This window comes from Oryzias latipes, chromosome 23 (genome assembly GCF_053564925.1).
Source record: "Oryzias latipes strain Hd-rR chromosome 23, Olatipes_Hd-rR_3.1".
Taxonomy (NCBI): Eukaryota; Metazoa; Chordata; class Actinopteri; order Beloniformes; family Adrianichthyidae; genus Oryzias; species Oryzias latipes.
Window position 1 is genome coordinate 5,238,583 of NC_136259.1, and position 26,509 is coordinate 5,265,091.

General features: G+C 43.6%; 2 protein-coding genes across 3 annotated transcripts; one reads left to right on the forward strand and one right to left on the reverse strand.

Annotated features, from left to right (window-relative positions):
- Positions 1 to 13,631: 13,631 nt before the first annotated feature.
- ldhba (lactate dehydrogenase Ba) lies at positions 13,632 to 20,800 on the forward strand. Of its 2 annotated transcripts, none has more exons than XM_004082884.4 (8): positions 13,632 to 13,765; positions 18,263 to 18,402; positions 18,473 to 18,590; positions 18,719 to 18,892; positions 18,985 to 19,158; positions 19,230 to 19,347; positions 19,583 to 19,706; positions 20,410 to 20,800. In XM_004082884.4, exons 2-8 carry the CDS (start codon positions 18,274 to 18,276, stop codon positions 20,575 to 20,577), a joined length of 1,005 nt encoding a protein of 334 aa, XP_004082932.1. In that variant the 5' UTR covers positions 13,632 to 13,765; positions 18,263 to 18,273; the 3' UTR covers positions 20,578 to 20,800. The 2 variants fall into 2 exon arrangements, with proteins under 2 accessions (XP_004082932.1, XP_078797835.1); XM_078941709.1 differs by lacking the exon at positions 13,632 to 13,765 and adding an exon at positions 17,591 to 18,018.
- Positions 20,801 to 21,013: 213 nt separating this feature from the next.
- Positions 21,014 to 23,718, reverse strand: kiss2 (kisspeptin 2). The gene is made up of 2 exons (NM_001160441.1): positions 23,581 to 23,718; positions 21,014 to 21,378 (listed from the first exon to the last, which is right to left on the reverse strand). The coding sequence occupies exons 1-2, from the start codon at positions 23,690 to 23,692 to the stop codon at positions 21,143 to 21,145; spliced, it is 348 nt and encodes a 115-aa protein (NP_001153913.1). The 5' UTR covers positions 23,693 to 23,718; the 3' UTR covers positions 21,014 to 21,142.
- Positions 23,719 to 26,509: the final 2,791 nt, after the last annotated feature.

Genomic DNA, 26,509 nt, shown 5'->3' on the forward strand with positions numbered 1-26,509 from the left:
GTCATCTGCAGAAGTTCTCAGATGACAGTGCCATTGTGAGCTGTGTATCAGGGGGGGATGAGCAGGAGTACAGGGGGGTCATCACTGACTTTGTTAGCTGGTGTGAAGTTAACCACCTGCTGCTTAACACCAGCAAGACAAAGGAGCTGATACTGGACTTCAAGAGGTCCTCACCATCACAGTCACCGGTGAACATCCAGGGTTCAGACATTGAGGTCGTGGACACATTTAAATATCTGGGTGTTCACCTGAACAACAGACTTGACTGGTCCAACAACATGGATGCTCTGTACAGGAGGGGCCAGAGTCGCCTTCACCTGCTGAGGAGACTGAGGTCTTTCGGCGTGTGCAGACAGCTGCTCAGGACCTTTTACGACACTGTGGTGGCCTCAGTGGTCCTTTATGGAGTTGTGTGCTGGGCGGAGGGCAGTGTAGGCAGAGACTTGAAGAGGCTTAACAAACTGGTTAGGAAGGCCGGCTCTGTCCTGGGCTGCACACTTGAGTCCATCGAGTCGGTGGCGGATAGGAGGATGTTGGCTAAGCTGACATCCATCATGGATAACCCCTCCCACCCCCTACACCAAACTGTAGAGGCGCTGACCAGCTCCTTCAGCACAAGACTGTTGCACCCTCAGTGTAAGAAGGAGCGCTACCGCAGGTCATTCCTCCCCACAGCCATCAGACTGTACAACACCGTGTCAAAGTGACACTCCACGGTCCCAGGGGTGTTTTTTCTTTCTTTCACTCATTTATTCATTTTACTTTTGTTGCAGTTTTTCAATTTTCAATTGTTTTTGTTCCTGAACGGTTGTTTGTTTTGGTGTGTACTTTATTACTTATTTCTGTATTTAAAAAAAAAACATGCTTTTTACAGTTGATGACATGTTTTTTACACTTTTGCAGCTGTATTTATTTATTTAATATTTATTATTTATTTATTTAATACAAATCTTATTTTTGATCATCTTCTTCCTCTTTCGGCTTCTCCCATCAGGGGTCGCCACAGCGAACAAGTCGCATGGTAAACTTGGCAATGTTTTACGCCGGATGCCCTTCCTGACACAACCTTCTCAAACCGGGCTTGGGACCGGCACAGAGGTAGAGAAGGGAACAGGGAGCAGCCCGGAGTTGAACCCTGGTTTCACGGACGGAAGGCGCCGCAAACCAGCACGAGCTATAATTTTCATAATAATTTTTTATTTACTTTAATATGAATGTCATTTTTGATGTCCTTTTTTGATGTTATAATATATAGATTCTTTCTGAATGTCGTTTTTGCTGCCACAGATAAATGAAATGTCCCCATTGTGGGATTAATAAAGTAATCTATCTATCTATCTATCTATCTATCTATCTATCTATCTATCTATCTATCTATCTATCTATCTATCTATCTATCTATCTATCTATCTATCTATCTATCTATCTATCTATCTATCTATCTATCTATCTATCTATCTATCTATCTATCTATCTATCTATCTATCTATCTATCTATCTATCCTTCCTTCCTTCAGTATTTTTGTTTCAGGAGCTATAGGTTGAGGTGTGACAACCTGAGATGAAACACCTGCTCGGACATTTCAGACATTTCATTCTGGACTCAGAAGTTCCAGAGTTAGTTTGTCACAACAGGAGTTCCTGCAGCTGCAGGATGAAGATCTGCAGTTTATGTTCTGGGTGCAGTACTGCTGCTGGCCATTAGGAGGCGAAAGGTAACTTAATCTGAACCACAGACAAATATAAAAATACAAGGCTTCATTTAAAGTAATTCTGCATGACAAGAGGAAAGCAAATATAAAGGATATTGACAAAAACGTCAACAGTAAGATGATGCATTATAATTGAAATGTCTTTAAAACCAGATATAAAGAGATGTAGGTCTTTCAGCTCTTACACGGATCTAAAAGGAGCTGTTTTTGTTCTGAACCCGAAACTCTGCCAGAAGTTTGTCTTTCATCGTCATCAGGAAGAAGGTTCCAGATTTTTGATGAAACTGAAACTTTGTCCAGGTCCAGAGCACCAGCAGAAGGTCTGTTTCTTAGCTCCTCCCCAAAACCACAGAGACACTTTCCACAAGCAGAGCTGTTTCCAAGTCTACTATCTGTGGATCAGGAAGCCAGTCCAGTGGGGACAGCAATTATGTGGTCCTTTTTCCTGATTTTACAGAATACCCAGTCCAGAGGGGCAGGCTGTCTAAGAGCTGCTGGAGAGGAAGCCGTCTCTAAAGGTCTGGTTCAGACAGAATACCTTTGATTCTGCCGAAGGTTTTAAGGTGGCTTTAAAATGCTGTTGATGTAGATTTAATGTGATTTCTAAAGTCTGCGTCTATGATAAAGCCTAGATTTCTGCCCTGACTTGTTGGTTTCAGAGATGAGACTGAACGGTAGTTGGAGTCTATGACAGAGAGCCAGATTCTCCGAGTGACACGTAGATCGAAGTGTCATCTGCAAACTTTTGCTTGGATAAGGAGTTTCTTAGCAGGCTTGGAGGAAGCAAGCACAGATTGAACAGAAGACGTATCAGGATGGACTTCCCTATAATGAGTGCTTCCCTTCTGCGTCCACCGTGGCCTTCATTATGTCGGTGAGCAAACACCTTCTATGTGGCCGAGGATTTTCAAGACTTGCACACAAATCACTTATAATAAATGATGCAGACAACCTGACGCTAGGAAAGTTGCTGTCCTGCCCTCTGAGACCTGAGGATCCACGTTTATTTTACACTTTACTCGCTCCAATTTGACGTTTTGCTTCGAAAGTCAACGTGGGGGCTTCCAGACTTTACCCAACAGGCTGATTAAACCGTTTTATCTCTTCTGGAGTTATGAAATACTGAAGAAATGGTGAAATACTGTGAGAACGCTCACATGCTGTTAAACTCTAACTCTGGAATGGTAAAAACTATGGAAGCGATTATGTAGCATAAATAAAAAGCAAAGTCAAAACCAGAAATGCTTTTTCATTTTCAAAATGAAAAAGCATTTTTTGACTCAAAAATACCAGCTCAACCCAGCTCAACCCAGCTTTTTCTGTCACTTAATTAAAATGATAAAGAAAATGGTATTTGACATTTCATTTTCAAAAAGGTCCCTGGTAAATGTGTACCAAAATTCATTTAGAAATGTCTCATTTGACAATTAAAATGGATTAACAGAAATGCTTTTTAATTTTCAAAATGTAGCTGCATCTTTTGACTCAAAATTAAAAAGAAAAAGCAATATTTCAAAATGCTTTTTCATTTTATACCTAAAACCGCTTATTCTGTGTCATAATTAAAACGAAAATGCAAAGAGGGGATTGCATTTGCATTTTAACATCCACCCCGCGCAAGTTGTCGCAATATTCATTTCTTAAATGCAATAGCAGAGGGGAGGCGGGGCGATGACGTCACTGCTCTCTCCGTGTGTCCGGCTGCTGACCGACGCACACACACGCACCAGGAGCAGACTGTGTTAGCGGCAGAGAAGACGGCTTTGAGTTGGTTGTGAACTTCTGATGAGTTTCCACAGCTTCTCAGGACTAAGTAGCTGCATGTCCGCCTTCTGCGGTCCTCTTCCGGACGCACCGCGGACAAGCTTTGTTCTTTGGACCGCCAGCTGCCTTCGCACAGCGGAGCGCGAAGCTCCCGACGATCGCTGAAGGCGGAAATGCTGCTACGATCTGAGAAACCATCATATGAATTTGTGTTTCCAGTGGTGTCCAGAACAAAATAAAGACTGATGTAATTCACAGATATTTACACATTTATCTGCAACTTCGCGGTGAATTTACTGTTTGATGACAGCTGGAGCCCCATCAACAGATAGCAGATTTCTCCGTGGTAAAAGTTGCTGGTTGGACCAAAAACACTCGCTCAGCGCGAAGCTGCAGGAGACTATCTTCATAATGTGCTTTTATTACAGTTATGCTAATATTTTACGGCCTGCTCTGCTCGATCATATGTTTTTAAATCCGTGCGGTCAGACGACGCTAAAGTTGGCTTACGATTCACAGCTTCTGATTCGCGAGGGAGCTAAAGGAACATTCTGCTGCATTTTTCATATTAAGAGTACGTAAAACCGGGTCCTGTTCACAAACCGCTGGACCTGGCCTGCTCAAACCTGGATTCCTGGATCTTAATAAATCAAACAGCAAATTCACCGCGAAGCTGCAAATAAATGTGTAAATATGTGGGAATTACATGAGTCTTTATTTCTTTATTTTGTTCTGGACACCACTGGAAACACAAATTCATATGATGGTTTCTCAGATCGTAGCAGCATTTCCGCCTTCAGCGATCGTCGGAGCTTCGCGCTCCGCTGTGCGAAGGCAGCTGGCGGTCCAAAGAACAAAGCGTGTCCGCGGTGCGTCAGGAGGAGGACCGCAGAAGGCGGACATGCAGCTACTTAGTCCTGAGAAGCTGTGGAAACTCATCAGAAGTTCACAACCATCACAAAACCCTCGTCTCTGCCGCTAACACAGTCTGCTCCTGGTGCGCGTGTGTGCGTCAGTCAGCAGCCGGACACACGGAGAGAGCAGTGACGTCATCGCCCCGCCTCCCCTCTGCTAATGCTTTTTCGAATTGAATATTGTGACAACTTGCGCGGGGTGGATGTTAAAATGCAAATGCAATCCCCTCTTTGCATTTTCGTTTGAATTATGACACAGAATAAGCGGTTTTAGGTATAAAATGAAAAAGCATTTTGAAATATTGCTTTTTCTTTTTAATTTTGAGTCAAAAGATGCAGCTACATTTTGAAAATTAAAAAGCATTTCTGTTAATCCATTTTAATTGTCAAATTAGACATTTCTAAATGAATTTTGGTACACATTTACCATGGACCTTTTTGAAAATGAAATGTCAAATACCATTTTATTTATCATTTTAATTAAGTGACAGAATAAGCTGTGTTGAAGTATAAAATGATAAAGCATTTTGAAGTATTGCTTTTTCTTTTTAATTTTGAGTCAAAAAATGCAGCTTCATTTTGAAAATTAAAAAGCATTTCTATTAATCAATTTTAATTGTCAAATCAGACATTTCTAAATGAATTATGCTACACATTTACCAGAGAACGTCTTGAAAATGAAATGTCAAATACCATTTTCTTTTTAATTTTAATTAAGTGACAGAATAAGCTGTGTTGAGGAAGGAAATGAAAAAGCATTTTGGTGGATTGCTTTTTCATTATATTTTTGAGTCAAAAAATGCTTTTTCATTTTGAAAATGAAAAAGCATTTCTGGTTTTGACTTTGCTTTTTATTTATGCTACAGAATCGCTTCCATACAAAACTAGCGCCTGGCGGACATACGGGGGCAGTGAAACTATTTAATCTGGCCCGTTAAAATGGAATAAATTACATTCATATGGAATATACTATACTGATTTTCCCTGTAATTCTGGTGTCTCCCCATAGATGGTACATAACAGATAAATTGACCTCAGTTTAGGCGCAGAAAGTTATTCTGCAGATTTGATGTTTTTTAGACATTCATGTGTGTTTTCCGAGTAATTTTTCCTGTCATTACAATAGCACATGAATGCAGCATTTCTCGAATTTGGCGTTTTTCCCTGAGGGACATCAACCCGTTGGTGCAATTGGCACTACAATTAAAACATAAGCTACAAAATTTAAATCAAAACTGCAAAAATTATCTGTTTTGAAAATATATATTAAGTTTCTATCGAAATTAAAGAATTTTTCCATCCAGATTCTGTGTTATTTCGTTCTCTTGTAACCCTTTTGCCATCCTAGGCACTTTAACATTGGGAGTTGGGTCATCTAGACCCACTAGACAGTGCACTGAACCTTTTTTTCAATGATTTGTGATCTTCACTGATGTCCATGGATTACATGAAATCTTTTCACCTTTATCCACCTTTGCCATGGTAGGGAGAACACGTCAATGTAAGGGGGGGGTCATCTAAGATAGCACAAGGGATAAGGTGGATTACCAAAACACGCTGCACATCTGCTCCCGGTTGGGCCCTTCTGACAAATTTCAGAACCCAGAACTGCTGCTGGGAATCAGTCTGATGCTGGAGAAAGATTTAGCAATCGCAGGCCAGATAGAAACAATGATTTCAAATGTTTGACTTCTTTCATCCTCCAGCTCAGCTCCTGCAGCTGCAGTTTTATCACTCATTTATATGGCGCTGTAACACAACTGCAGTTCATTACAAACTCAAAAACAAAGCAACAATTAAAAAGTAAAATCAAAAAACATGTAGCATGGCAAAGATAAAAAAAGAAAACCTGGAATAAAACACAGCAGAAGCGCAGAGTCTCATCAAAGTCTGGCTGTAAAAATTCATTTTAAGGTGCTTTTTGAACACAGACAGTGGGAAAAAGTCCACATTGGCTTCCCCGGGTTCTGATTTGGAGTCAGAAGGATCCTGTAGTTGAAGGTTCTAATAATGAGACTTCACACTCTGAAACTTTGGTTCACCTTTGCAAAGGGAGAATTTAGCACAGCTGCTCACATCACTCCTCACACAGTCTGTGCTGAACTCTGCTCTCCCCATCCCAACAGCCTCTTTTTATTGATCCACCCAGGATGTCTGCCTTTGGTCACAATGCATGACTAACATCCTTCACTTCCCCTTTTGACCTTTTCTCTTGTCAGTTTCCACAGTAGTCACACATCCAGTTTATCACACATATGTCTCATGTTTGCTTGACTAACATATAAAACATGAATATACTTTTGATTATAATTCCCACACCTCTGAGATCCCTCTTTGACCTCCAGTAGAAGCTGATCAGGTTGCTGGTGCAGAAAGATGGTACAGAAATTTCTCTTTCCATTCCAGCCTGCAAACTGCTCACTCGAGGAGCCTAAAGTCAAACTTATGCAAGCAACACCGGTTACCACACTTCCCTTTACACCGGATGAACTTGTTCTCCTCTGGATGTCCTTTCGTCACACTAAAGGACTGATCATCAGCATCATTGGAGGATCATGCAAAGGTCCTGAGGAGAGCCAGTTATCACTTACTGCACAGGAAAGAACCCTCATCAGCTGGGATGCGTGAAAGGGTTCATTCACAAAGTACAAGGAAACTGTAAAGTGCAGTCTGCACTCCAAAAGAGCACATGGACAGAGGTGTTCACAGAGCTCAGCTGCTCATTCTGGTGGTATTACTGAAGGGGGGATTCATCTGAGGTGGCGGGTCGTCTGCTGTTCTGAGGAGAACTGGAACAATGGGTTGATCTTTGTTAACCTGTAAGGTCCTAATAACGATTTGGTTCCTTCTCCCTTTGTATTGATCATTGAACAGGTGTGACATTACACCTCAGCTCACCACTGCTGCCCCTACATCCTCAGAGCCTCAAGCCTCCACTGAGCGTTCCGGTCCGGTCCAGTCCGCTTTTTTTTTTGAACACATCCATTAAGAAAACGGACGGACCCATTAAGCTGGACCGAACTGAACCATTTTTGGGCCCCCGTTGGTTGTAGGTCCATTTCCCTTCTCTACCTCTGCCGGTTCCAAGCCCGGTTTGAGAAGGTTGCGTCAGGAAGGGCATCCGGCGTAAAACATTGCCAAATTTACCATGCGACTCGTTCGCTGTGGCGACCCCTGATGGGAGAAGCCGAAAGTGGAAGAAAAGTTGGTTGTAGGTCCATAGAAAAATGGAATGGACCGGTTAGGGCGGAGCTACTGTTGAAACCCATTGATTGGTTGAAGGTCATTACAACAAAAGAAAGCGGCGGTATCACTGACTGTTAAAAAAATGGACAGCTTAACCCCTCCCCTCCCATTTTCCCAAATAGGAAACACCATTGCTTACTGATACGGGCGCCGCCATGTTGAAACCAGTCGACAGTGATTGGTCCGAGTCGCTCTGAGTCATTGTATCTATGGCAACTACTGTCCCCATTGTCATAGATATGATGACTCAGAGTGACTCGGACCAATCACTGTTGACTGGTTTCAACATGGCGGCGCCCGGATCAGGAGGTCATGGTGAGGGATTTGCCGGAGGTCAGGCATTTCCTATATGGGTGATGTCACACCCCAATGTATCCATTGTTTTTCCAGTCAATGGGCTGTATTCCTCTTCGCCGCCCGCAATCTTCTCTCAAACAACATGAAACGTTTTGTATCTACAAAGAACCAAAAGCCAACAACTGCTGGATGACCTCCATTGGTGTTGTTGTTAGCTTAACCCCGCTGGGGCAGTGAGGGTCCAACTTTGAGTGAAAAGCACTCACCTGAACTATCTGAACCATCCTAAACCGGACCGCTCAGTGGAAAAGAGGCTATAAAGACCGACTCTGATGAAAACGGTGCGTTTGATGTTTTTAAACGTGATCTTGTTGCATTTTTCTAATGATGGAGGACATGTAGAAACGAAATTAAGCTTAAAATGACATCTTAATAATGAATTAATTCATAAATTAATAAATAAAGAAAAGGTCACTAAAACAGTTATTTTTGAAATATAACCATGGGGGAAAAATATATCGTCAATGGACTAGACATGGTGGATGCGGTGGGGAGAATCCGTTGGAATTGGATCAGTAATAAAACTGAAAAAATAGTGTGTTTTTTCTCTGCAGCCCGGAACCTGCCATCCCAGGGACCGGTACCGGTCTGCAACCCAGGGATTGGAGACCACTACTTTACAGAACAGTCATAGAACCTCAGTCACAGTTCAAATTGTCAGTTGTTTTTCGTGCATTTATCCGAGAACTCGACACCCAGCCCTCATTCCCACCCTGCCAGTAGGTGGCAGCGTCGCGTAAATAAAGGGAGAGGGATCCGGTATGGGCTGTTTTTGAAGAAGCTTGACAGTCAGTCATCTCTCCTACTTTTTAACATAACACCCCCCTCTTCCCACAAAAGGGGGGTGGCCAGCTTCTGCTGCTGTGTTTTCGGACATTATGGTCCATTTCCGTGGAGGTGGCGTCCTGAAAGCACCGTCTGCTGACAAAGGTCTGGACTCACCTGTGCGTCTCTGCACCAGTAGACGGCATGCAGGGGCAAGGGGTCATGGGAAATGGAGTTCACATACCTGTTGGGATGCGGCTCTTGGTGCTGTGTGTTTGAATAAAACATGGCAGACAGAGCAGGAGCAGTCATGTGTGAACAGGTGAGTCCACAGGTGAGCCTGAGCGCGCGCGGGTCGGGTCAGCGCTCCATTAACACCACGAAAACAGACGTAATGGATCCGTTCGTCCATTAACGCTGCCTTTCTTTGTTTCCTTTAAAGCATTCAGCCAGTTTTTACCCATCTTTTTAGACGGGGAGGGTGGTCCCATCAACAGATAAACAAGCTCTGGATGAACAGGAGCGTCTGCTGTGTCACAAACCTTTGGTTTCTCATCATCCATCCTTCTCCTTCATCCATCCATCAATCGGGTTGTCCTCCCATCCAGAAAAGAAGGAACCCTGTCAATATGAGGGAAACTACTCATGGAGGAGAAAAGAGTCTGTTTGCTGTAAAGATGATTAGAGATCATGATTTCATCAGATGAAATGAACAGGAACTCTGAGCCATCAGAGAGTAAATGACTTGAATTTCTGTCTATAAAAAGTGAGAGAGGTTTCCAGAACCGTGCTGGTTGGACATGAAGGTTCTGATGAAGGAGCTGCTTCCGGCAGGTCCTCTGTGGGACAGTCACAGATCAGTGATCACCAACCTTTTTTTAGGGCAACGGACCGATTTAATGTCAGACGATGCTTTCACAGACTGGTCCTAATGGTGACGAAGATGGCATGTGATTTTTTTTAAGGTTCTGGTTTCTGAAAAATCTTTTTTTTTAATTAAAATGCTGCTACCTTAAATGTAGTTTAAAAACAACATTTGAAACTGTCAGTGGATGTTTTAAAGATGATTACACCCACTGAGATGTGGGACAACTAATGGGAATTTAAATTGGACAGCTTTTTATTTATTCACTCCAGATAAAATGTAAAAAAATAAATGGTAAAATACAAAAAACAACTGTTTACAATTCAATTTTTTACTTCATAAAGTTCAGCTTTTTTCTTTTATACTAATTTAAAGTGATGCAACACAAAACATAGCACAAAATAGGAATTAAAATGTACAAAACAGAACAAAAATGGTAAAGGTTTAAAAAGTGTCTCTTCAGTCAGTCATGATCCTGTTTTGTAGAAGGTTCTCTTGGTTCCCACGTTGAGCTGGTTCTGGATGAAATTCTTTTCTTGCAGACTCTAAATTCTGCCATAAACGTGAAATGGTTTCAGATTTTTCGTGCGTGCGGCTTAGAGTGAAACAAAATAGCTTAATGAAGGGTGAAAGTGTAGAAAAAGAGCAGCTCCCAGGAAGGAAGGTGGATCGCCGACACATCAGTAGTGTGAAAAAGAGTAGAGGGCTTTAAATGGACCTTTTGATGTCTCATAGAAAAGCTAAGTGTGAACGTGTCATCATCCAATCCAGAGCAGTTCTGCTTGTGGTTACATCAGAAAGATTCAATTGTTTCATTATTCACTAATCAGTCATGCACAAGCAACAACGGCTTACTATTCATTGCTTGTGCATGACTAAAGGGGAGGGAATGTCTGCATGTGAGAGTGCACGTCCGCAATGTGCTCTCCTTTGCAGACGTGCACTCTCACATGCAGACGTGCACTCTCACTTGCTTGTGAGGAACCTTTTTCTCAGCATTTTCTGTGACTTTAAACTGATGGTTAAACGTGTAGGCGTGTTTTTGGGAAGGATAGGTGACACGCATAAAAGTCCCCACTTGTCCTCTAGATCCGAGGATGGAAAGTCACTGGAGAACAGAGGCTGCATTTCTGGTCACGTGATCAAAAAGGGGAGGGGCTTGTCTTGCTGGAGAAGTGACAGTGGAAAGGTCCTACTGGTGCTGTTGGTGCTGAGAGTGTGCTCTGCAAAAAGGTCGCCTAAAAATGGGAAATGATCACTAATCTTGAAAAGAAAACCACTAAATGATCTGTTCACACACCAAGTCATTTATACTTAACAAGAAATATAAGATATCAAAATTTAGAAGTGCGGAGATCCACACAAGCTTTCAAAAAGGAAGAAAAAGTTAACTGTCGGGTGGAATTACTTCAAATTAAATGTCTTACAATCATAAGCATTTTTTGCTATTTCTAAGAATATATATATATATATATATATATATATATATATATATATATATATATATATATATATATATATATATTTGTTCATGTATATACATATTGAGTTTTCATAAACCTAATTTTAGTTTATATTGAATGCAGTGATAAAAAAAACTAGTGTAGTTAGTGGAAATGATTCATTTTAGAACAAAATGTGACCAAAATGAAAATCTTAGTACAAGTTCATCCTAATAAATCCTCATTAAATCTAAAACTAAAATTTTGTTTCCAAAATAATGCTAAATGCTAGTCTAACTTCACTGAACTTTAAAATAATATTTTTAAAGTTGAAGCAAAACATTTTTTCCAGTTCTTATAGGGCCTACATCATGCTATTCTTACGCTTTTATAGTAAAATCCATGTATATGATAATATATTATTACCTTTGGCACACAGAAGAACATTTTTTTAAAGGAAACATGAGTTATTTCCCTGAGTTATCTTCCTTCCTGCAAGTAAGCCATCAACATCCGAACTTTGGCAAAGATGGATGTTCAAATTGTGCATATAAAATTAAGGCTTTCAGCTCATCACTGCTAGCTCCACAGAGAAAGTGGGTGTCTCTGTTAGCCTGGGGGCGGGGCTGGCATCGCAGACCCTACCTGGAAGGGGCTGTTCCCACTTTGTAACATAACAATAGTGTGAGGACCCGCTCGTTTCATAGAGTGGGAGGGGCTGATGCTTAGAGCGCATGTTTTTAGAGAAATACTCAGAAATGCGTGAATGGATCAAAACACCACTTTGGGGCGTTTTTGTGAGGAAATAACATTATAAAACACTTTACAGCTAAACAAAATTAATTTTGCATGGCCGTTTAAAGGAAGTTTTTTATTGTTAAGATTCAGACTCATTTTTAATTTAAGCTCTTAATTAGTCAAAAAAAAATTTCAGCATTTAAGTAAAGCTCGGAAAAGTGTAAAGCAAAAAAGAAGTTAAAATAACTTCAAACCTGCTCGAGTCTCTTAAATTCCCCCCTAACAGGGCCTTAAATCTTTGCAAGTAGCAGATAGTTTGCTGTGTGTGTGTGGGGGGGGGGGGGGGGGTGGGTGGGGGGGGGGGGAATCCCTTACAGTCTGCAGCAGACAGTGACCACTAGAGAATGTGGATCTGGTCATGGCCTTAGTCTGGCTGTGAATGTTTCTCCGTGCGGCAGAAAGTGTTACGCTTGCCAACTGCGTTAAGAAAATTTCACAACATTTCCTGAATGAAATCAGTTTTTGTCTCCATGGGAGCACAGAAAACTCAACCGCTAAATGAAGCGCTGAAGGTGACCTGAGGGCAGGCGGGGCCTGGATCACCCTCCAGTCCTTTCAGGTCACCCCTGCTCTCTGACAGCTGAGGGAGGGGGGGTCACTCACAACCTGCTGGTCCCTCATCCTGATTGGGTGGAGGCTTGTTTCAGATTGGAGCACAGCAGGTCAGCTGACAGAGAGCTGCTGTTTATAGTCAGCAACTCAACACAGAGGCCGCCTCCTGTCCGTGTGTATGTGTGTGTGTGTGCGCTTATACGTGTAGTCACATGCACACACACCAACATTGTGTTTGACATCCAATTGACTGAAAAATGTTTTTTTTTGTGTGCAAAGTAGTTATGAATAAAATAATATAGTTGAGCCTTTCAGTGCTCTGAGGCTAGAATTCCCTGAGTGAAATGATTTAGTAGCTGAAAAAAAGTCATTCACACACCTATGCAGACCTAAAGTTAGAAAGCTGGCAGGATTTACTATGAAATCATTCATAAAAATATTCATCTTAAAATAAAAAGTTTCACATCTTACAGAAGTCCTGTTGAGCATCTCCTCAAACATCTGAAACTGATGTTTTTTTTGAACTGAGGTAACATTTGCTCTCATTCAGTCATGTAGGTCACAGTCTAAAGGCCATGAGGCATTTTTAACTGATTGTCCTGCAGCTCTGATGAAATATGTCCCCTTCACACCAAAGTGATAAGGTGAGACGATAAGAAGGTGCACAGCTATGACGATGAAGCTGTTTAGATCCTATAGACGGATTCACACTCAGGATTAGATGAGTTATAAAAGAACTATATGACTTCAAGTGTTCCATTATAATCAAAACACGTGGTTTTACAGGTGGATTAATTTAACTAAAGAATGGTCAGAGAACGTAAGGTTTCCTTCAAAAGACAGCGTAGAAATGTGTGTTTAAAGCAAAAACTCCCATGAGAGGTTGGAACTGGATTAACCTGCACTGGAACCTTTTTAATTACATGTTAGACGGCGTCTATATATATATATATACATATATATATATATATATATATATATATATATATATATATATATATATATATATATATATATATATATATATATAGATAGATAGATAGATACATTCTGTATGCATCTTTACGAGGGGGCGGGGCATTAGCTACATTCTAAACCAAATGTATTTGACTTTGATTCCCTAATTTTCTTAAACTATGCATTTCCTCCAACACGCGCTCGTGCCTCTACGCATGCGTGTCACAGCTGTTTGAGGTTATTTAAGGTCTGTTAGAAAACCAATCAGAACCGTGAACGTCACATCCGCCCCGCCCCTCCCGGATCCTCCTCTTCTGCCAGTGGTCTTGTTCGTCAGAAGACGCCGCTTCGTTATCGGGACCAGAGTCGTTATCTGTCTATCTCACGTTGCCCGTAAGTTTTCTTTTCTGTATATTTATGTATTTTTCGCTAGCTTGTTAGCTCCTCGTGTTACTGTTGATGAGCACGCGCCGCCGCCGCTGGTGTGCGCATGCAGAGCGTGGCAGCACCAGCAGCAATGGATGCTCCGCGCGGGTAGCTAGGTCACAGTGAAAGTCACGGAGGCGGGCCCATCTTTCCGAACGCTTTCCGCGTTCGAGCGGAACTCAGGCAGAAACACGACTCGTATTTCACCAGTGGCAGCAATGACACGTCTGTGTGCGCGAGCGCTGGCCCTGGACCCCCGTGTGCAGGGCCAGGCCTCCAGCCTGTTGAAGGCCTTCCAACACACACCCCCCTCCGTTTGGAAATGAACCGGTCTGCTGCCCTGGACAACAGCAGTTCAGCCTGTGACCTTGATCAGACTAAATCCAGAACCAGAGCCTGGGGGCTTATTAGAGCTCAGGTGGGGGGCCCAGAGTTCTGAGATTCTTCATCTTTCCATGGTTCTCCTGGTTCATGCTTTTTCCTGTGACTTTTCTTGCTTCTCCAAAGTTCTGCTATGGTTCTGCAGTGTTCTCCAGTTGTACGTCCAAAGTTCTACTTTTTTTCTCTTAAATTCTTCCAATTTCCCCCCATGTTTTCCTGCTGGTCCTCTGAGATCGTCCATGCTTTTGTGGCAGCCCGTGGTCTGCACCTCCAGCCCCTCTGGTTCCTGAATAAACCTTAAGACCCCCGTAGGCCTTCATCATATTCACAGCTTCTCTAACTACCTGTGTTCACCACCAACACCCTGGTGTCCACACTAGTGACTGTATATGGGAACTGGACGGAGGGACCCCTCCCCCCAGCGTTCCAAACAGGAAGTACCCACTGGTTTCAAGAAGCCAAACTCCAAAGACTTCTATAGAGAAACAAACAGCTATTACTGATTCTGTTTGTCAGGATAACCATTCTGGCTCTGATATATTTTTTGCGACATGCTCTCGATGATACTATTTTTTATTCTTTATTTTCTGTACAAGTTATTTAAGTTGTTAAACTGGCCACTTAGATGTCCCAACAAAAGCATGTGGCCGCATGTCAAACCCACTTTCAGTAAAAGGGGTGTGGTCTCCTTAAATGCTCACTTCTGGTTGGTGAGAGAGGTTGTCATAGAAACATGGACTTGGACCCATCACTGGTTTCTAACGATTTCTGCTTCCAACATGGGAACGTCTGTTTCATGAAAAGACGGCGACAGACTTCATTGGAGCGAGTCCGTGATGTCATCCGTGGAAAATGATTCTCTTCCGGCTCCAAACAAATGTCAATTCAGTCACTTTTTTTCTTCTTCTTTGCAATACAGACGCTGCCATTTTGGAGCCAGATGTCGTCAATAATAAGCAATGATGGGTCGGTCTGTCTGAGTCCTTGTTTCTATAGCAATCACTCCAGCCAATCAGGAGTGATGTTGTTGCACGTCCACACCCCTACGGATTGTAAGCGGGCTATGGAGAATCTGTCAAACGTTTAAAGCGTTTGACGTCTGGGGCCTGTTGCACAAAAGTAGAATTAAGACATCCGGGATAAATGACTGAGCTGAGCTCAATGAATCCAAAACATGTGCGTCCAGGCTTTAATTGGTTGCACAAAGACCAAGCCAGGATGAGCAGACACGGATTCATCAAGCCAGGTGTAACCAATCCTGGATAGGTGCGCGCTCACGGCTCACTCAAACAGACCCCTCCACAGATCACAGATAAACTGATTTACCATGGCAACTAGAGCCGCGTACCTTTCCCCGTCGGAAGCACAAATCCTCATGGAGGCATACGAGGAGGTAAAAGATATAATTAAGAAGAAAGGCAACACCACCACAGTGATAAAGCACACTCGAGATTTTTTTGAAATAAATTACCAGCCAATTAATTTTATGAAAATGTAACTTGTCATTTCAACCAGAAAATGTTATGTTTGTTAATCTTACGTGAATGAATCATGTCGATCGTACATAAAAATAATCCATTTAAAAGTTACTAATTTTAATCATGTTGATCCAACATGATACCATTAAATTGGATGCATTAGTAATCACAGGGAATTGTGGGATACCATTTTCTTTGTCTATCTGGGCAGATTGGGGTCTAAGTGTGAGTTTTTGTCCATGGGTTTTATTGTCTAGCTGTTTTACTCTGTTTTAACTAGTGATTTAAACTGATATGTTTATTTCTTTTCTGCACCATGAGTTAGAGTGTGGGAGAGGATGATGACGAAACCCTTTGTGCAGTAAACTGTTCATGTCACTTAAAACAGAATTCGCGTTATTTGAGCTCCTTTCTTGTCATGAGGGACATTACTGCGCATTTCATGTCTTTGATGTGAAAATTAAAAGACCCATTGGTTGAAACTTTGGAAAACCTTATCATTGTCAGATGTATAAATAAAATTAAAGCAAAAAATTAAGTAATATCAACATAAATTTTGTTAGGTAGTCATACAAAATTTAAGTTGAATAAACTTAATTTAATGAGGTGTGACCAATTGGAGTGATTCAATTAAGTTGGATCAACTTATCTTTTGAGAGTGAGCAACAATATTAATTTAAAGTTGGGTCCAACTGCAGTATTTAGATTGAATCAACTTAAATTTATTAGTTTGAACCTAAGTACATTAAGTAGGACCAATATGATTCATTTTTGTTCAAGTAACGCTGTCTAATCATGTGGAAATCATTTCCATAATTTTTTTATGTTCATTCAAAGTGAACGTTTTTTGAGTGTAGTTTACCTGCTTTGTTTTCTCCTTATTCAATAAAGGAACATAATGTTACACATTGTGTTTTTATATTTTAATGGAATGTGTATTATTTTGTATGACAGAGTACTAGGGCCCCACTGAGGAAAAAGGATAAAGTCATAAATTTATGAGACTGGTTCTTTCTGCAGAAAAGCAACATATTCTTTTTACAGTTTTGATAGTTATGACAATGTGATACTTCATATTCTGGCACATCAGCATGTCTTCGTTTATGAAACCATACTGAAGTACAACTGTCCTTTAAAACAACTGGTTACAATATTATGACTTGTCTTTTTTTTCCCTCTGTGGCCCTAATATTCTATCATTTTATATATAGCCTTATAGTCTATGGGAAACTGTAAATTATCTAATGATAGCAACATCATCTAAAACTCATTATTTATCCAAAATGATTGAAATTAATGATCACAAACGTTTAAATAATGACAGTGGGCCTAATTATATGTGATAACAATGTATAGTGAGCAGTGAAATAACCATTGGTTTCCATTTGTGGCGACTGCTGACTGACGTTAGGGATGAGATTAAATAGATCCTGGAATTTAGCCTGGTCTGGAGCAGGCTAGCTCCACAGAATAAATCTCCATGGTAACTTATACCATAACATATCCTCCTGCCCCCTATCCAGCTTTAGTGCAACCGGATTGGGGATCAATAGAGCCAGGATCACCAAGATATCCTGGCTTAATCCCTTATCCTACTTTTGTGCAACAGGCCCCAGACCACAAACCTTTTATCACGGGATCTGATTGGTCCGTTTATAACTTGAATTATAGAAAAAACTATCGAGAAAAATTTGGGATTAGCGAGACCATTAAGAATAGTTATTCTGACCAATAAAATGACTGATAGGTGTTTGTTTCTCTAGAGAAGTCTATGGGATTTTTGGTTTTAGGATCAGCGAATACTTCCTGTTTGGAACGTTGAGGGGGAAGGGTCATTCAGTCCAGTTCTCTTATACACTAAATGGTCCACACTCAGTCCCTTGGTGGACCAATCAAAGCTCCTCCAGACTTGTTGTCTCCTCCTCCTTCAGGGTGGGGTTGTAGCTCTTTTGGCAAAATGTTCTCGGCAGATCTTTATAAGTCAGTCGTAGTAGTGACCTGTTGTGACCGTGAGCCCAGTTGGGTTGGATCTTTTGGACCTCAGAACTTATCGTCAGCTTTCTGCTTCCCTGCAGATGTTGGGTTGAGGTACAAAGTCTGGTTTGTCTGAGACTCCTCGTGTCTTTAATTACATCAGACTTGAACTGATACCATCTTGGACCCTGACCCCCACACACACACACACACACAAACACTTGAACTCAAAACTGCCTCCTTAAGGTATGTGGAGGGGGAGGGGCTTCAGAACAGGGTTCATTCTTTGCATAAGAGGCCTTCCCTGCATGCCGTCTCCAGCATCGGAGCTTCAGGTGGCTCAGCGCTCATTTCTTCTCATCTTCATCATCTGTTGATGCTCACACAGTAAGTGACACTCTTCTTCTCTTGGTGAGACCTACAGCACGGCCAGCTGGATTAGGCTGAGAGTAGGAAACGGATCTGCTACTGTTCCAGGTCTCATCAGGTCCCAGGTGTACTTGTTACACCCAAATTTTGTAGTGTCAGGGGGAGGTTCCGGTCATGTGGGTCCACCCCCACAAAGCTGGCCCACCCCCTCTTGTGTGGGTGAAGGTTCCTCACGGGTTCTTTCCTCTTCGTCTTTCTCCAGGAGCTGCCATCATGTCCTCAGTGCTGCAGAAACTCATCACCCCCCTGGCCAGCAATGCCTCCGAGACCCCCCGAAACAAGGTGACGGTGGTGGGGGTGGGCCAGGTGGGCATGGCCTGCGCCGTGAGCATCCTTCTGCGGGTAAGACTCCAGCCTGCTGAGCTCAGTCCTTCAGTGGTTGCCTCTTTTAAACACCCCCCTCCCCCCCTAGGACCTGTGTGATGAGCTGGCTCTTGTTGACGTCATGGAGGATCGTCTGAAGGGAGAGATGATGGACCTGCAGCACGGCAGCCTCTTCCTGAAGACCTCCAAGATTGTGGCGGATAAAGGTCAGAACATGAAGCTAAAGTCTTCCGAAAAGCTCCTCAATGTTCTTGACCCCCCCCCCCCCCCCCCTCCACTGGATTGCTGACTGTCATTCGTTTTTTTTGGTTCGTTTTTTGGTTCCCTCCCTCAGACTACGCGGTCACGGCCAACTCCCGCCTGGTTGTGGTGACTGCTGGTGTCCGCCAGCAGGAGGGCGAGAGCCGCCTCAACCTGGTGCAAAGGAACGTCAACGTCTTCAAGGCCATCATTCCACAGATCATCAAGTACAGCCCCAACTGCACCATCGTGGTGGTGTCCAACCCCGGTGAGTTCTCGCACCCGCACCAACTCGTTCGACTTCCTGCTGGTTGCTTGGATTCCTTCATGGATGCTCTCTGTCTCCATGGCGACCTCCAGTGGACGTGCTGACCTACGTGACCTGGAAGCTCAGCGGTCTGCCGAAGCACCGCGTCATCGGCAGCGGCACCAACCTGGACTCTGCGCGTTTCCGCTATCTGATGGCTGAGCGCCTGGGCATCCACGCCAGCTCCTTCAACGGTTGGGTGTTGGGCGAGCACGGAGACACCAGCGGTGAGCGCACACCCGCCTGTCGCCCCAGCAGCGGTCGGCCGCGTGGCTAACGTGTCATGGTTGCGTTCCAGTGCCTGTGTGGAGCGGCGCCAACGTGGCGGGAGTCAACCTGCAGAAGCTGAACCCCGACATCGGCACGGATGCTGACAAGGAGCAGTGGAAGGCCACGCACAAGGCAGTGGTGGACAGGTGAGCCAGGGGGGGTGGGTTCAGCTGACCCTCAAAGGTCTGAAGAGTCCCTCTCAGTGAAGGTGTTCTATCCTGGACTTTTATCGATATCCAGTGCTGACTGTTCAGTGCGACTAAAATACAATAGTGAATCTCTTGAACAGTGCAGGGACTTTGGTTGATCCCATTTGGAACCCCACATTATAGTGACAGAGCCCCTCCCACTCTTACCCCCCCTGGTCCATTTGTGCTGCAGTGCCTATGAGGTGATCAAGCTGAAGGGTTACACCAACTGGGCCATCGGCCTGAGCGTGGCCGACCTGACGGAGAGCATCTTGAAGAACATGAGCCGCGTGCATCCCGTGTCCACCATGGTGAAGGTCAGTGCCCCTCCCCCACTTCTTGAGTGACGGCTGATCATTTGTTTATATCGTAATGCGTGGGTTTTTGCTTCTCTCTAAACCAATGTTAACATTGCCCTCGACAACGTGCGTTCAAGCGGCAATGAAGTCTATATAAACGCTCTTAATTGATCGTTTCAGGCTTCTGCGTTCAAAACTCCTGTGTTTATGTGTAGCTTTGCACATTTTTAGGACCGTTATGACTACATACAAATTAGCGTCCATTGAATGTGCATTGTATGTTGAACTTTGACCGGGACTCAGATTTGGTATTGACATTTGGATGGCGTCCCTTCAAGATTCACCAGATTTCCATCCAAGCCTCTTCAAACTGTAGGACATGCGCTAGTAAACTGTAGGAAAAGAAGAAGCCCTTCCCTGCTTGGGAGACCATGGGCTAAATAAAATAAATAGAAAATAAATATTAGATATAAAAAGTTTTAATTCATACCTTATTTCCCGCTTTTCGGGTTTATATCTTAAAACTTTTAGGATGATCACTGAGAAAACTCTTTCTATAGTGGGGGTCTGAAAAACGCAAATCATGCTAACATTTTCCTGTCAAAATTCTGCTGAGTCACCCTGAGGTTGCAGTTTGAGTCTGAGCGTTCCAGGGTTGCCATGGTGACCGGCCTTGCAGCTCCATCCTCAGCAGCTGAAAGGGGGCGTGTCTGTGTTTCAGGACATGTACGGCATCGGCGAGGAGGTCTTCCTGTCTCTGCCCTGCGTGCTGAACAGCTCCGGCGTGGGCAGCGTGGTCAACATGACTCTGACCGAGGGGGAGGTGGCACAGCTGAGGAAGAGCGCCGACACGCTGTGGGGGATCCAGAAGGACCTGAAGGACCTGTGAGCGCCGTGTCCCCGTGGTGTCCCCGCACTCCTCGCTCTGGCTCCGGAGGGGCAGACCTGTGTTTTTTAACCCCCCCCCTGCTGAAAACACAGGCATGCTCCTTTAAGGGGCCCTCTGAAGCTGCTGTTGGTGTTTGCAGATCCCTGCTCTTATGATCACACCACCCCCCTGTGTGTGTTTGTTACCTTCTACCTGTTACTGAATAAAGTTGAGTCTACCTATTGCCCCGCTCCCCCTGTCTGTTCTTTTCTACACGTAAAAAGTCTAAAGGGGGGTGGGCTGTTATCAAATCCCACTTTAGTTTGTGAAAACCAACATTTTCTGAAGATGGCCAGTAATTAATTTTAATGTGAGGTTTAAGCCCCCCCCCCCCCCCCCCCACACACACACACACACAGTCACATCACCACAATAAGGCGCGCTGCTGCAGAAAATGTCACTTTTTTTCTTTTATTTCCATGTTGATTTGATTATGAATAATTTCACAAACACTGTACAAAAAGGCTGACCCTCTAACCCCCACCTCCCCACCCACATGTCCTTGACATCCTGGGGGGGGGGGTGTTCAGGTGGGCACCTCCTGAAACAGGGACATCAGAGGGAGCTTCATGGCGCGCGCTCGGTGCGCTCCTCTGGGGGGCGGAGCTCGTTTCCCGAAGCGCAGCCCAAACGGGTTGTAGTTAAACTTGCTGCGGCGGTCGGCGCACAGCAGCTGCTCGTCGTCCTCCCGCAGGGACGAGCACAGCCCGGCCCCCCCTGCCGCAGAGTCGTCCTCGCTCCTGCGGAGGATCCACAGCACACCTGAGGAGGAGGCGGAGACTTTACCTGACTGATGCTCAGAAAGGCAGCAGGCTGGAATCAAGAAAAGAAAACTACAAAACAAAATTAAACACGTTTTAAAATAAAGAAAATGCTATAATAATAAAAATGATAGTAAATAGTTCACCTAAAAGGAATAAAGAGAAAAGTACACTGATAGTTGCTGTGTGATCTGCAGTAAGGCGATAATGGCTTTTTTTTCTTTCAAGATGAAGATGGAAACATTGGAGGAAGGCCTTGATACTCTTCATCCCTCAGATCCAGGGGTCTGCACCTTTTAACGCTGAAAGACTCACCGTCTTCGTCTCGTCTTTTAATTCTGATGAGGCCATTTTAAGCCAATATCCGAAAACCGGTGTCGTTTTTTAGGACATAGTTTCTGCAGAGTGGGGGGAATTCATCTGAGATTCACGATTGGTGTGGAGCAAGCCGGTGCTCAACTCCCATCATCCCTTTATTCACACTCTCTCCCGCCAGATTACTGTCCCTCACACCCCCAAATTAACATTTCAGGAAAGGCGGAGAGCAAAAATGGTGATTATTCAGCCGCACAGTCAGAGTGGAGCGCAGCAGAGAGCTTTTAGCCCGTGAGCAGAGACTCTACGTCACAAATTCTGTTGTTCACCATCCTTCCAGGGTTCGCCACAGTGAGTTAGCTGTCACTGATCCAGACCGGTGGTTTGCAGAGATTTGATTACGTCTGATGTCCTTCCTGACACAACCCTGTATTTGATCCTAGCTGGGGACTGGCACACGGGGGACCCTGACTTGGGCCCCCTTCTACATATTTGCACACAAGAGTCTAGCCCATGTTGGATGAAGCTCATTAAGCCCCCTGAGAATTGAACTCTGGTTTCCCCTGCACCAGCCCTACATGCAGCTGAACGCGCGATTCATCACAAAAATGATCTTTTTCAAGATTCAAAACAATTTGAATAAATAAAATACTCAGAAATGCTATTTTAAGATAAAAATTTCTTCACATGAACGTCCTCCATCATCAGAAAAATGTAACAAGATCATGTTGAAAACACAATTTTTATTTATGGCAGAGGCCGTCTGGGGCGGTTTATTTATGTTTATGTCTCTTTCTCTCTTCTTTTTTCCTTCCAGCAGTTATTCAAGTTTTTGTGGCCATCAAAATATTCATTTTTAAATTTGATAATTAAATTACAGCAACATTGTCTTTTTCTATTAAGTACATTTTTTTACTTTTGACAGCAGGACATACAACTTCCTTTCAAAATAAAATACACCCTGTGCCAAATAAGGTCCTCCTGCTGCAGCAGATTGACTTCAGGTAAAAATGCCTGGAGGTCAGAGATAACATTTTCTTCCGTTTAGCTGCGCCTTCATCCTGTTTCTCCTTTTACCATCAAAAATAATCATGACATTATTCTATACTAAGAACTCTGAATAGCAACTATATTTAAACTATGTATGTACTTTAATCTTATTCTAATAAAAAAAAACTACTGACAGTAGATCAAACCTTTGACCATCATTTTCCTCAGTTATCTGACATCAAATCAAACTTTATCTATAAAGCACTTTTCATATAAAAACATAACACAAAATGCTTTACATTAAAACAAAACAAAATAAATAATATCAAAACAAGCATGAAGATTAAAATAAACAAGCACAAAAAATGAAAAATAGGGCCCCCCTCCCAGTACCTACACTTATTACACATCTCTCACCCCCTAATTGATGGGAAAGACAGTGAGAATTGAGAAAAAAAGAAATAGGCTGAGCACGAAAACGCTTATAACAGCTGTGAACAGCTGCATGACCAGCCAAATGCAGCATCCCAGGCGGGGACCGCTCCACCACAGCTCAGTGGTGATGCAGTTTCCCACCCAGAGCCGCAGTGGCTGAACAGCAGCCGACCCAGAGGGAGAGGTCTCTCATGTTAAAACATCAATGAGAAAACTTCTTTAACTAAAGCAAACTAATCAAAAATAAAAAAAATCTAATATTTATTCAAATATTTGTTTTTTTCCCCCCCCGTCAAAGCCAAAGATGGAGGGATGAAGAAACTGCATGTGGTTCCAGAGTCTGTGGGTTCAGAACCTGCTCAGGTCTGATGAAGAAGAGGTTTTCTTCAAGATGAAGAAAAGTTCGTTTTTCCACCTTTCCTGAAAGCAGCGCAACATCACCTGAACGCAGCACGTCGCTCACCTGTCGCGTGTGTCCCGCGCCCAGAGTCCCGCGCGGCCAGACCAGCAGCCGCGCGCCCCCCGTCCTGAGCTGCGATCAGCGCGCACAGCACGAGCACAACCGCACGTGTCATCCTGCAGCCTGAGAGCTGCTCTATCTGTCCCCCCCCTCTACTCCACCGGCAGAATTTAAGCCTCAGTCAGGTGACTCTCAGCCAATCACAGCGCCGAACCAGGATCCGGTTCTGGTCAGACTTCTTCTCCTCTAACTCCTGTTCCCCTCCCTTCTCATTTCCTTCACATTTTAATCAACACACACCACAAAGACAAACAAAAACACAAAGACAACAAACTATTTAGAAGTCAAATAATGCGTAACCCTTGTGCTATCTATCCTATGGGGTCAAGATGACCATTGACGTGTTCTCCCTACCATGACAAAGGTGGATAAAGGTGGAAAGATTTCATGTAATCCATGGACACCAGTGAAGATCACAAATCATTGAAGAAAAAAGGTTCAGAGCACTGTCTAGTGGGTCTAGATGACCCTACTCCCAACGTTACCGTGCCTAGGATAGCATATGGGTTATTTATGGATTAACTAACACTGAAAAAGAGTATCTTAATTTATTAAGTGTTACCAGTTTAATTTACCGTTTGTGTTGCATCTTTGCCTGAAATTCATTTATCTAAGAAACATAACTGAAATCAGATCTACTTCTATGACCTTTCCTAACATTTTCTAACCATAAGGTGCTAAATCCTTTTATTTGTTCAAAAACAGAAAATTCACCTTAATAATCCAGTGTACTTGAAAGTTTCAATTCTGGTTTTGCTTACTGACCTCAAAGTGATTTTCTGTGGTAAACGGCGCTCATGAATCTGTCCAAATGTTTTTTTTCATCATTGGTAAACTACAAAGCCATAGCACCTGAGGGATGGCTGGAGCATGATGGGTACTGTAGTCCGGCGTGTGGAAACCTTCTCCAAATCCTCAAAGACTGGATGAGCAACTCCTACGAACCCTCCAGCATCATACAGAGGATATGGAGCTGGTCCAATGTTCCACAACCAAGATAGAAACCACACTGTTGTTCCTGGATCGGATCTGTTGCTCCTGGATCTGGATCTTCAACTGTCAGACTAACTCTAATCTCTTAAAACCCTTGCATAGACTTTCCCATGGAGGTTTAGGAGAGTGATTCCCCATTAGTAAGGAATCACCCTCTGCCCCCACTCTCCAAGAGGGAACCAGCGCTCCTGTCTGCCAGTCCAGTAGTACTTTCCCCACTGCCATGCAATGCTGTAGAGACGTGTCAACCAAGACAGTCCCACAGCATTCAGAGACTTGAGGGACTTGAGGACTTCATCCACTCCTGCTGCTTTACCACAGAGGAGCTCGTCGACGACCTCGGTGACTTCAGCTTGGGTGATCCGGTCTTCTTCATTCAGTAGAGGGTCTGGTACGATGGGTTGGGGAGGATAGGCAAACACTTCCAGGTGAGTAGAAGTGAGGATGAATTGGAGGGACTAGGGAGCCATGAAAAATCTAGCAGTGTGTTGTGAAGTCTAAAGTAAAGCAGCAAAAAAGGAAAGATAAAGGTGACTTAGATGTAACAATTTCCATCAGGATTTTCTGAACCGCTCTTGGTCCGGCTTGTCACCTAGGACCTGTTTGCAATGGGAGACCCTAACAAGAGGGTTAACCCAATACAGTACAGCTTCTAGGATCACTCAAGCCCTCAAACCCCTCCACCACGGTAAGGTGGCGGGTTTTCAGGTGTGGTGGAAAAGGGGTGGCCTCTTATTGGACCAGGGCTGGTGGAGGCAGCTTTTAAAGCCACCATTTGGACATCCAGCCGGTGAGAAGGGAGCCTTGCTGCACCGGTCTCCACTGCAGCTTGGCCCTCTTCTCCATTTTGTTTTTGTCTTCTCCACTTGTTTTAGTTTGTGTTGCACTTTGTAGTTCTTTGTAGTTCTTTGTAGTTTGTGGTTTTGTCTGTGCCCACTCTGATTAGTCTTTTGGTTTATAGTTATTTGTTAAGTGAAGCTGTAGGGGTGAACTGCCATTTTCTTTAGTGCATGTTTTCTCCTGTTTTTGTTAGGTTAGGGAGGTTAGTGTTTTGTCTCTGATTTCCCTTTCTTTTTTTTGCAGGTAAGATTACATGTTTCAGTTAGTTGGGGTTTTGTTTGTTATTTTGGCCTGGGTTCACCCTGAAGCCTTTTTGCTTCACTTTTAGTTCTTATTGGTGGTTTATTTATTTGTAAATAAAATTGGTTATACTTTTGTATGGAGACATTCGTTTGGTGTGTGTTGATTTAACTTTGGTAGCGAAACCTTTACTTTTTTTTATGTTATGCCCCCCCCTAGCACCCGTAGACATAGAAGGGGGCGTAACAGTGTGGTTTGCTAGCATTTTCCTGCTTTGCTTAAGCATTCATTCATCTTCTGATACGTTTGTTTCCTGGTGGGGTCACGGGGCTGCTGGAGCCTATCCCTGCGAGTTGCGGGCGAAGGCAGGGAACATCCTGGACAGGTCGCCAGTCTGTCACAGGGCCATAAATCACTTCTGCTGCTTTAGCAGCTTGATTTATTTCTAACAGTGTATCTGTAAGGATCCCAACTTTCAATCCACACAGATCCTAAACTTGAACTTGAACTCCTAAACCGGATGGAGATCCGGACTGGAGCGAAGCTCGTGACGTGGCTGGAGGTAGTAGCGCAGCTAGCTGTGTCTGACGTCCCACAGGCGAGCAGGAAATCTTCAGGCGACTTCCACACAGGTGACCTTCGTGGCAGGGAATCCTGAGGCAGGAGAATAACATTAGTTGCGAGGCAAAACCAGAAGAAGCTTGACATGAGTAGACTACTCTTCACTTCCTCCAGCTCCTCTGGGGGAACCCCGAGGCGTTCCCAGGCCAGCCGAGAGACGTAGTCTCTCCAGCGTGTC

Bases quoted from the DNA above. Each gene is read 5' to 3' on its own strand.
- ldhba (XM_004082884.4), top strand. From the start codon at position 18,274: ATGTCCTCAGTGCTGCAGAAACTCATCACCCCCCTGGCCAGCAATGCC. The intron at 18,403-18,472 runs GTAAGACTCCAG...CTCCCCCCCTAG, and splicing joins CCGTGAGCATCCTTCTGCGG to GACCTGTGTGATGAGCTGGC. The intron at 19,348-19,582 runs GTGAGCCAGGGG...TTTGTGCTGCAG, and splicing joins CACAAGGCAGTGGTGGACAG to TGCCTATGAGGTGATCAAGC.
- kiss2 (NM_001160441.1), bottom strand. From the start codon at position 23,692: ATGACACGTGCGGTTGTGCTCGTGCTGTGCGCGCTGATCGCAGCTCAG. The intron at 21,379-23,580 runs GTGAGCGACGTG...CCTCCTCCTCAG, and splicing joins GCGCGGGACACACGCGACAG to GTGTGCTGTGGATCCTCCGC.